Source organism: Seriola lalandi, unplaced genomic scaffold (genome assembly GCF_002814215.2).
Source record: "Seriola lalandi dorsalis isolate HSWRI2012SDOR001 ecotype SW California unplaced genomic scaffold, Sedor1 jcf7180002054277, whole genome shotgun sequence".
Lineage (NCBI taxonomy): Eukaryota > Metazoa > Chordata > Actinopteri > Carangiformes > Carangidae > Seriola > Seriola lalandi.
The window spans coordinates 68,460-79,832 of NW_019524830.1; the positions used below are offsets into that span (position 1 = coordinate 68,460).

Sequence of the window (11,373 nt, forward strand, 5' to 3'; positions counted from 1 at the left end):
GAAAAAAAGGAGGTCGTGACGGAATGCCCTTTACGTACTGTAGTATCCAAACATTGTGGGGAGAGAAACAGTCAGTGTCCTCATCTGTTTGTACAGCTGCAAGTCCTTTTCTTTCAACTCTGACCGTTGCCCCGTACAGACACTACTATTGTCAGCTGGCCCCTCATCTTAAAGGGAATATAACATGAATTTACTTTCTGTAATCAAACATGTCATTGAATAGCATGTGATTCAAGCTGACATTTGACCTCTTTCTGATATTAGTAAAGTAATGTGACAGTATACATCATTTCCATTCTTCTAGGATTGGAGTGCTTGACAAGAAACTTTTAAACACAAAAAAAGTATCACAAGAGAAAGCGGCTTCTCAGCAGAACTAACTGCTACAGCTTGGTTCACTGTGAACTAAGAGTCTAACACACTGACATTATTTCCTATACCGCTGTAAACATTTGCAAAGCTTATTTGTATATTGTGAAACCTTCATTAGTTATACTTGTTTAATCGTCTTCTTCTTCTTCTTCTCATTTATTGGTGAATTGTTGCACATTACCACCACCAACTGACCACGTGAAGAACTGTGTGAAACTGCAACAGCTGTTTACACTGAAGGCACGTTTTACATCAAAAGGTTGATTGCTGCATCTTCTTTAAAAAACTGTAGTTATAACCATGTGCATCAGACCTAGATCCTGCCTCCATCATCCTTTCTGTTAAGGGACGGACTAGTTTAAACTAGTAAATTGGCTGATGCGTGAAAAATCTCACATCTTTATATAGCTACTGTCCTGTTTCATTTAGTAGACAATGTCATTCTTTGAGGTACAACACATGACCAGTAAATCAGGCAATCATTTTCATATCACATTCAGAATGATCATTTTCTTCAAACGTAGTCTGTCTCTTTTGTTCCTATCCACAGTACAACAAACATCTGCATTGTAATTTGTTGGGGTTGATTCTGGGGTGTTGCTCCTTTTCTGTCTCTATGAGACTTTTAATTGTTTTTTCTTTCAATAACTAGTTTATACAATAGAGTAAGAAAAGACCAAGCAGAATCTCCCTTGGTTTTGGTGGTTATATTTCAACATCAGCATATTTTCTCGGCAGCATATAAAAAAAGAAAAGAAACAATGACTACAGCTAAATATCAGTCTCTCTAAGCCATCTCTGTACAGTGTAGGTCCGACTGATGAGATGTACCACCCTTCATTCATTCCCTTCTGTATCAAAAGTTGAAATCCAAAAACAATCTACTAGTCTCTAATAGAAACTTGAGTAAAAATGTGTAGATCTACCCAAATCCTCTCAGATCTACACAAGTGTGTCACTGATATCTGACACATTTATTTTGAGTTGTAATTTGCAGATCTTTTCTCTTATTGCCCCTGCTTTCCAAATAATTACAATTGTTCAAACAATGACCGAGTGAGAGACCAAATTTGGGTCAAAATAAACAAGAATGAGCCTCCCTTTACCTGTCCCCAGGTACAGAAAATGACAAGAAGAGCTAGAAAATAAACTCTGACATTTAACGTCCTTTCTGGGAGGTAAAAGTCTTTTTGTACAAGTCCCTGGTGCCTCATTGACAATTTACGATCCTTTATTTGGGTTTTTTTTAAATTTTATTTAAATATGAACTATATCATATATATTCTATTGTGATGTGCCTCAGTGATCAGAATGAACTGAAGCCTGCATCAAAACAGAATATAACACATTAAAAAATACCTGGTGTCTGCAACACCTTACTGGCCAATGGTAGAGCACTACAAAGGGATTAGGCTGTCAGTAGAGTGGCCGGGAAAGTAGTCCAGCCACTAAGAGTTGTCTTGGCAAAAAAACAGGGCCTAATTCCAGGTGAACAGAAGGTTATGGGATCAAGGCCAGTAACATCGTCCCAGATCATTGGTGAAAGGGTGAGGTCTACCAGAGAGATACAGAAAAGCAAAAAGTGAGTGTGTCTGGGAAAAGGCTAGTTCCTCTCCTGCACAAATACAGTCTCCTGTGGACAAAGCCCCGCCTCCTGCAGTGTGATGTCATAGTCCAAGTGGGCAAGCTTCCTTCTGGGAAAGTTGGTGACGAGTTCGAAGCGTTCGTTAGGGTAACCCTTGGATTGTATGTGTCTTACCAGGGCCTTGAAGAGAGAGTGACAAACCAGAAGTGAGATATTTTAAGTAAAAATGAGCATTCATGTGATTATATTCACTGCTGACTGGGCATAACAACGAAATGCTCACATTTATTTTAATTAAAAAGAGTAGGAGTACAATGAATATGAAGATGAAACAAGTAGCCGTTAGCTTAGCTTAGCATAAAGACTGGAAACAGGGGGAAACAGCTAACCTGGTTCTGTATAAAGTAAAAATAAAATCCTCCTATCAGCACCACTAAAGCACCAAACACTAAGTAAAATGTTGCATCTTGTTTGTTTAATCTGTACAAAAACTGTTTTGAGTTATGAGTTATGTGTCAGAATATTTTTTGATAAGAAGCAGTAACTTCCTGGAGTCTGTCAAGTGGTGCAGGCCAAAAAATAGTCCAACACATGGACGTGAGATGGCATTATCTCATCTGACTCTCAGCAACAAAGCAAAGAAGTGTATTTCCAAAATATTGAACTATTCCTCTAAAATAATTGTTATGGTGCTCTCACCAATAGTTTTGCTTTAGAAGACAAGGAAATTTGCTCTCTCTGTCCATCTGGGTAACGGAGCATCAACCTGGCTTTGGGACCTGTGTGGGAAAAAAAGAAAAAACATTGTGGTAAATATCTTTCGGAAAAGATGCATCTGTTGTCTGAACCAAAAACTTAAACTTAAATTTGGCATCATTCTCTGTAGCAAAATAGTTTTTTTTTTTACCATGTGTCATTTCCCCTTGGCTGTACAGTATACAGTGAGCAGTATATAACATCTAAATTTACTCGTTTGGAAGAGGCTTTTATCCAAAGCAACTTACAAATGAGGGACAACACTAAAGCTTCAATGCAGTAGGAGACCTTGCTGTAAGTACTACATCTATTCAATAAGTGCAAGGAGATCAAAGTAAGAAAGTGCACCGAATGTGCATAGTAAGTGCTAGTTAGGCATGTTGGGGTGTTATAGGTGTTAGGAGAGGAGGTGCTCTGGGAAGAGATGAGTCCTCAGGAGATTTTTGTAGATAAAGAGGGACATCCCTGTTCTGATAGCATTTGGTAGCTTATTTTACCACTGGGGAACCACAGAAGAGAAGAGTCAGAACTGCATCGTGTGCAGGGACGGCAATGCCAGACGACATTCCTTGGAGGAACGCAGTGGCCGAAAAGGAGCATAAGTCTTTGTGATTGAGTTCAAATAGATGTGTGCAGACTCAGATGTCACTCTGAAGGTAAGCATTATTGATTTGAATTAGATTCGGGCAGCCATGGGTAGCCAGTGTAGGTCACCCAAAACAAATTCAAATTCTATATAGAGTATAGTGTCGTAAGTACAAGGTTTGTAAATGGCTTTGCTAGATGTGTGTTTAATACCTGTGCCGTAACCCCTAAAATCTATAAATTTACCTTTGAGCTCAAAGGATGTCCCAGTGTGACACTGTGTTACATTACCAGAGCAACACATGAGCAGGTTCCAGCCCTCACTGAGTACTGCTGAATACTTTAACAGGCTGACGGCTTGACCCCGCAAGTGCTCATTAACTTATCCTCAAAACATTTTGAGAGGGGGTCTGTCTGCAGGCTGGAGACTAACTCAAAGACATTTTCCACTCAGACACAAACATACCCTCATACCATAACCCTCATCATAACGGTTTCAGGTTTAGAATTACACATTCTCATACCATTGTCATCAGGACAGTCCACGTCACAGGTGTTGGTGGTGCTGGTCTTTGACGGTCCAGCGCTTTCTGCTGCTGGGGAACAGTGGTTCCCTCCAGAATCTGGGAGAGGCTGAGGATGACGAGGACCAGCAGCCGAGGGCTCCAGATGGTTCTTTTTACTCTCCTCTTTCTTGTGACTGTGGTTGTTTTCTTTGTACGGAGACTTTCTGTGGGAAGAAGTTGAACTATCGGGATGTAGACGTTGCTGTGCCGCAGGGGCCGAAGGGACTGGGGTGTGTTTGCTGGTAGAACTTTTCTCTTCGTGGGGTACTGGCGTTTCACTGTCTGAGCCATCAACAGAGATGGGACCCTCACTGTCAGAGAAAGGCTCTGCATCTGATTCGTCTTCTGATCGAGGGGAATCGGGGGCTTCGGGGACATTTGAGGACTCGTAGTGGGTCTCCTGTAGGGAGGCTCGGATTGCTGCCTCCAGCTGACTGTCTTCACTGGCATCAATCAGACTCTCCTAGAAACAAAAACAGAGTGCAGCTGTAGAAAACAAATCAAAGAGCTGGGTAAAATAACAGAAATGGGGGTAAAACTTAACATACTAGTGCAGGCAATGTGGTACTGACAAAATCAAATATCACAATCTTTAAAATAAGTTAATATTGACAATTGGCTAATGGCAAGACGTGCAAAATTTGAGAAATGATCATTAATAATAAGGGATTAATGACTTAGCAGGTAGATGCATTCACTATTAATTTCACTGTGATGTTTATAAGTTCATAAAGATGTTGTCTTCTACATGCATTTACGGCCAGGAAGAGACAACAATGAATCTGTATCACAACATTACAATGGCCAAAGACTCTACAACTGATAAACGCTTGTGAGTTATGACAGGAAAAAACTTAGAGAGAATCTCAATGAAAGAGAGGAGAGATCTTATCAGAGCAGAAACAGAATGAGAATTAAAGGGTGAGACATGGGATGAGAGACCCACAGAGCGAGCTCGTTTGGCAGGGGGTGCGTGGCAGGATGGCCCGTCGAGCTGCCCGTGCTCTGCCAGGAAGCCGGACGCCTGCTCCAGGAACGATGCCACATCCAGCTGGTTCCACTCCACCATTTTTTGACCTACAAAAGAACATGTTATCAGCAGCACAGGTCAATAACGGAATTTATTTATAGAACATTATTAAAAGATGGCAAAACGCAGGGAATGGAAATGACTGAAGATATGTGTTCAAATGCATCAATCTGGAGCTAGTTTGCAGATATAAAGATATAGAGTAACACATTTGCTCACTAACATTGTTTTGTTCTGTTTGTATTGTCACACACATGACAGTACAGTTCACATTTATCTCTGGTATTTATTTACTGAAAATCTGTTGTTGGTCTGTATTAATCCTGTCACTTAATAATTGGAGGATCTCTTGCTCATCCACACAGCATTATTCAAGTATACTATACTGCTTTTAAATTACTTCCCATGATGCATTACCTCCTCTTCTGGAAATTATGAGCAAGAGGAATATGTTATCAACTTAAAAATAAACCAACACAAAAGAACAGCAGCAACATGGAGCAGATAATACATACAAGGGAGAGGGACCTATCAGGGTAGAGTGAGTGAGAGTTGTTATTAAAGCTCTTTGACCTGTGTTTTTCTGTTTAGTAACTTCTAAAATCTACACTGCTTAAATGCACTACCACTACCTCAATTCACATGAACTCACCACTCACCTGTGCGGGGGTCGAGGATGGAAATGTAGGGAAACTTGTTCAGCTTATAGAACTGGATGTATCTTTGTCCCTCTTCACTATCATGATATACCTGTAATGAAAGATGTTGCACAATACAATAGTTAAAACATGGAAAAAGTGACTTGCAGCTTCTCTTTAATGACTTGCCAACTCTGTCACCTCACACCGCGGGATATGGACTATATTATCGCTGGGTGATGTAGTGTTTCTTATATTTTATGTACCTTTGGTTAACTTTTTATGTTTTTCTTCTTTCGCCAACAACCACATACATTTTGTGCATGGATAATTATTTTCTTTATGTTTTATATCAAAACAGTTTCATCTCAGAAACATTGGAACAACTCAATCCTCGTAAAAACCTCAAAGCAATGTTTGCAGGAACATGACAACATCAGATCAGGTATGACCCAGAGTTTTGAAACTGCATACCTGCCAGAATATGAAGTGTTCTCTGATGATGGTCTTCACTGCATCGTTACTCCAAACATCCCTGTTCAGGCACTGACAGGCGAAGTCCTGAACATTTTGAATGTTGATCATTAGCCACTTGTTCTCCAGCTGTCCACAGTCTTTTGCCTGTAAACACAAAAGAGGAAATACAGAATCAGAAAAAAAGACATGGAATCAAGCTTGGCTTGACAAATAAGTGGTGAAATTGCTAAGTTGACAAATGTGGATGAAAGCCAAAAGCACAATTAACTACATTCACTAAATAAACAGGTTTTCCTTTTTGGAAAATAGTCATAACATCAGCGGTACGTGATCACATGTCATAGTGGACTGAGTCTCTACAACAGCTTACTTCACAAATACCATGAGTGCACACCCAGCTAATGAGTGAATAACACTATCATTAAAAAAGTGACAACCTTCATACTCCTGACCTTTCCCACCTGTGATCGACACCGTCACCATCTGAAATTTCACTAAAAGTTCACACAGACCGAATAAAGATGTATGGTGTAAAGTGTCCGGTGAGTGACTCCTTACCGTCTCAAAGCTGCCTTTGTGCATGAGCTCAATGGGAGGACGGAAAAGGTCTGCCAGGGTGCTCAGTTTCTTATCCACTGTCCCACCGTTACGCAGCTCCTGTTCCTGGCGGACTAGGAGAAGAAAAACGTTCTCAGTCATTATAGGATGTAAAGTCATAGAGAGGTTCAGACAGAGAGACAAGTGACAGATTTTGGCACTTGGCTGTTGTTGGTTGTTATTGTGCAGCTTTAATTTAAAACCTAATTTTAACCTTTTAATATACACTTTCCCACCAGCGTGACACTTTGGCCATGGTAGCGCTACTTTAGTTGTGTTTTAGAACCCAATCTTCATACAATCTTGAGAAATTCTACATTGTGCCACTGCAACTTTTGTTCAGCATCTGTTATACTCATACTGACGTTTTGGTTGTAAAAATCGTGTTTCAAAAAGAGACCAGGGTTATGACTGTGATCAAAAGGGCTGAAGAGCAGTAACATTTTTATTTTGGGTACATTAGTTTTGGGCTTGTGTACAAAAATGTGGCTGTCTCAATCTTAAAAAGCTTTAATATTACTTACTTGTTTCTGTTTGGAAGTCTCGGAAACCATCAAATATTGACCGAGCAGGTCTTCTCCGCTTTGGCACTGCATGTGTAATTCAAATATCAAAAGTCACACTCAGATGATTTTGAGGCTCGATCGCCAGTAAAAACAGCAATTTAGTTTTAGGTGTATTTGAATGAGAAAGAATAAGAAAAGAAAGCAGTACAATACCTCCAAACAGTGGTTCTGGTTCCACTAATATGTCCTGCTTCTGCGGAATGGGCGCTCGTACTTCACTGAGGCATAATGAAATACATATTAATCTTAGATACAAAACAATCTAGAGCAAATTATCCACATTAATCATGTTATAAAGATACACTCTCTGATTTGATTACACAACCTAATGACAGCTGTGCTTTGAATACCAAATGTTCCTATAACTGTGAACTACTAAAGAAATTTAGGAGCACTATAAAAAAAAAAATTGAGTGTATTTTTCAGATACTAAAACGTGACGAAAAAAAATCCAAAGACTGTTTTCTACTTTAGTTTGACACACGTTTGGAAAGAAAAGTATGAACTTACTCTGAAGGGGGTGCTCTGCTGCTTGAAGCTGCTGAACTGGAGCTGGTGCTGGGCTCCTCTGCTATCCCACCTCCATCCAGGAACATGGTCACTGCCATCTCCAGGTTGTTGTTACATGCTTCCAACATATGTTTCCCTACGCTCTCTGTGGCTCCTAGGAGAGCATTTGACATAGACATACCGACACAGAGGAACATATATAGATAAAAATGCACAGCTACATTTGTGTGGACACTCACTCTTCATGTAATTAATTTAGTACCATAGTTTAAATGTGCAAAACAACACAACTGACAATACAACACACAATTTGACAATACAACTTTTACTCTGTTATCAAGGTATAAACATGAACAGGTCTGGGAAATCAATTAAGAAGCAGGTTATGGACAGACTAACTTGGGCATTCCACCTAATTACATAACTGACAAACCACACTGACACAAAAACAAAAAAATAAAACAAAACAAAAAAAACATTAAACATTAAATTCCAATACTGCCATAAAGCAGACCTGTGTAATGGTTTGCAACACCCTGTGGGTTATAAAATGAATGGAAACCTCAGTATAAACAAGTATGTATCATCATATCACCCACCCTTGTGATGGAAAACTGCAAATCACTAGTAATGTTGTATGTTAATATGTATGTTCCCAGATTGTCTGTTTTATCTGAAATAAACTATTTAATATCTGTATTGATGTTTGCATGTTGTGGCTGGTGGCTTTTTCTTTTTTCTTTTTTAATCCAATGGCCAATATTTGATATGGATTCTGTAACTTAATTATTAAAGAATCGTGACCAAGATATGAACTATTCACAACATTTTTCAATTGAAAAATAGTACGTACATAGTAGAATTAGAGGCTGTGTATCAAATTAATCAATTAACTTCACTATTTTGTGACAATACATACTTCCACACAAATGAAACAGGCTTGTTAAATACCCTGTCAATATGAACATCCTGTTAAGTATTGTTTTCGTGTGTGATTACAGAATCAAATACTTTGCAATGGGTTCTTATAAAATGCTAAAACAATGTAACTCAGTCATAAGGCAGAGATGCTGTTCACTGTGGTGAATGAGCAGAAGTCTTTGCAAAGGGTGGAAAGTAATGTACTTAAGCACAATTTAAGGTATTTGTACTTTACCCAAGTAAAATATTGTACTTTGTACTGCATTATATTTATCTGATAACCTCAGTCACAAGTTACTTTACAGATTCAGATTACAAACTAAAACCAACAAATGAATTATGATGTACTTTTACAGATTAATATAAGACTTGACAAGGTACTCTGCAGTACATGAAGTAGATAAAATTAACCCCACCGTTACCAGCTAAACCGTTATGATGTACAGTGTCAAATAATATAATAAACATTGTTCTGAAATGGACCATTCTGCATAACAGTAGTTTTGATTATGATACTTATGGACTATTGCTTAAGTTAAATTTTTAATGCAGGAATTTTACTTGTAACAGAGTATTTCCACATATATGTCGTATTGATACTTTTAAATTGTGATAACATTGTACAGAAATGAGAGCCAAAGAAGTGCTTGAAAGTCAACACAGGAAAAAATGCATCCAGATTAGAAAGAGCTACGGACTGCTTCGGGGGATATAGTAGGCACCAATTCAAAGTACAGGTTACACGATCCGTAGCGAATATGCTAAAACGTGCAAAAACAGCAGAATAGTCCTTTAATGTATTCAGATAATGAATCCCCACAATGCATGAAACTATTATAATATCATGCTTATGAGAAAACATTATATCTGAGGATTAACTTTTAGTCTTTTTAAGAGTAGGGTACGGTCTGGCTTCTATGAGCTTTCCGTTTGTACTGCGCATGTCCGTTTCACTTTCCAAGTCTGGTAACAGCCCCCGACCTGAGTCTCCTGTTTTCTCCGATAAATAACTTAAAACTGAAAAACTGTCCATTGTGTTAAAGCGTACACAAACCACCGAGGACCCCTGAGTGAATAGGCAGAGACGGATAGTGTGTTCATCCGAGTGTGGTTAAGACCACAGTCAGAGTGAAGCTGACAGCAAGACAACATGAAGCCTGGCTGGTGATGAAGAAGGGAAATGTTCTCAGCCGACGTCCATTCCACATTATCAAACAACCAGGCAGTGCAAAAAAGAGCATAAAACCAGCTCTAGGCTAGCGACATAGTCTCTTTGATGAGCACCGCAGACAAAATCTGATATTTCTAAGTGGCTATTATGGATAATATTCAAAGCTGGTGGTTTTGAGATCCCTTTCCTGAGTCTTTCACTTGAGTTTAGAAGATAACTGGCTCTGGTTTTTCCCTCTGCAAAGCATTGACAGCGCAGGGGCCATAGCAAGACTTAACGTCCGTTTTCTCATCTGCGCACTATTTTTGTGGATTGTTGGACAAAGGGGGGTATTCCTGTTGGACAACCCAAACCTACTTAATAGATCAAATGCTAAATGAAATGTTATTTTTACCTGTTATTGCTGTGAATTGTTGTATTAACCCGTTCACCCCCGGAGCTGAGGTGTCTCCGAGCGCCGCCATCTTACCGCCACAAACAACAACATAAATGTGGCGCATGCGCTACGCCGTCCTTTTCCCCCTGCCTGGCGCGGCGCGAGCCGCATGCGTCACCAAAGGATTGTGATGCGTTTTGGGTAATGTAGTTCAGTAAGAAACAATGGCGTGTTACTGGTATTTGCATACACTTGCGTGACACCCCCAGTCATATTATCTTGATTTTTGAAGTGAAAAGAAGTAAATACAATCACTACAGCAAACAGACATTTGCTGCAAACTAACAGCCATTATTGAGGGATTTCCCTGGCTTGTACAAAGTTAATATGCATCTTCTACTATGATGAATTATTAGTGTTGTACCTCTTTGTTGTAAATTAAGAAAGTTACAAAAAAGTTATGGAGTGAGGCCCTCAGTAATACATGACTATTCTGTTGACAAATATAATAGCTTATACATTAAAGCTACATAGACTTGCTATTTAACTAGTGTCATTTTATTGTTATTTGCATAATACATTCATTTGAAAACAGCATCAACCAAGTCCAAAACCTGAAGACTCAGTTCTAACAACAGTGAGCTAATAGCAATTGGAGTAATTGCTCATTCAATGACCACTAGAGGTCAACTTATCTTCATTACAGTATATCACACAGATCTGTTGTGTGCTGCGGCACAAACAAGAAAAAACAATATCACTTTACAAAGGGAAGGTGATGATGGCACTGATTTGCTACATGAGATGTCCAAACTATATTTACAAGTACACAAAGTGACAATTCCAATTATAAAGTAACTTATGTTAAAGCTGAATATAAAATAACATTACATTCATATCAATAATGCACAATGTTCTTCAGTTTTGCTGATGGTCTGATATGGGCTCATAAATGTTCTACAGCTAAGTAATGATAATCATTGAATTTAAAAAGTTTGTTCCACAATTTCTATTTCTTTGACAAAGAACAAATGGTCAGCTATAGAAACCTATGATACAAACCAGGAAGTTCTTTTCTTAATTGCAAAGGGAGATTCAGTATTAACTTGGCCCAATTTAACAATTGGAGGGCCTGCTACAAACCCAGATGAAATGAATTACATAACGCTCTATCTTACACAGAAAGCACTTAGTTTAGCACTCTCCATGTAAATGCAGTGATG

The 11,373-nt window shown here is 38.9% G+C and overlaps 1 protein-coding gene across 1 annotated transcript; it reads right to left on the minus strand.

The window, feature by feature from the left end:
- Nucleotides 1–1,064: 1,064 nt before the first annotated feature.
- On the minus strand, nucleotides 1,065–10,288 carry ubxn7 (UBX domain protein 7). Its single transcript, XM_023405407.2, has 11 exons — nucleotides 10,169–10,288; nucleotides 7,683–7,836; nucleotides 7,326–7,390; nucleotides 7,131–7,196; nucleotides 6,568–6,680; nucleotides 6,007–6,153; nucleotides 5,554–5,644; nucleotides 4,811–4,941; nucleotides 3,823–4,327; nucleotides 2,657–2,736; nucleotides 1,065–2,137 (listed from the first exon to the last, which is right to left on the minus strand). The coding sequence occupies exons 1-11, from the start codon at nucleotides 10,272–10,274 to the stop codon at nucleotides 1,976–1,978; spliced, it is 1,620 nt and encodes a 539-aa protein (XP_023261175.2). The 5' UTR covers nucleotides 10,275–10,288; the 3' UTR covers nucleotides 1,065–1,975.
- Between the last annotated feature and the right edge of the window lie 1,085 nt (nucleotides 10,289–11,373).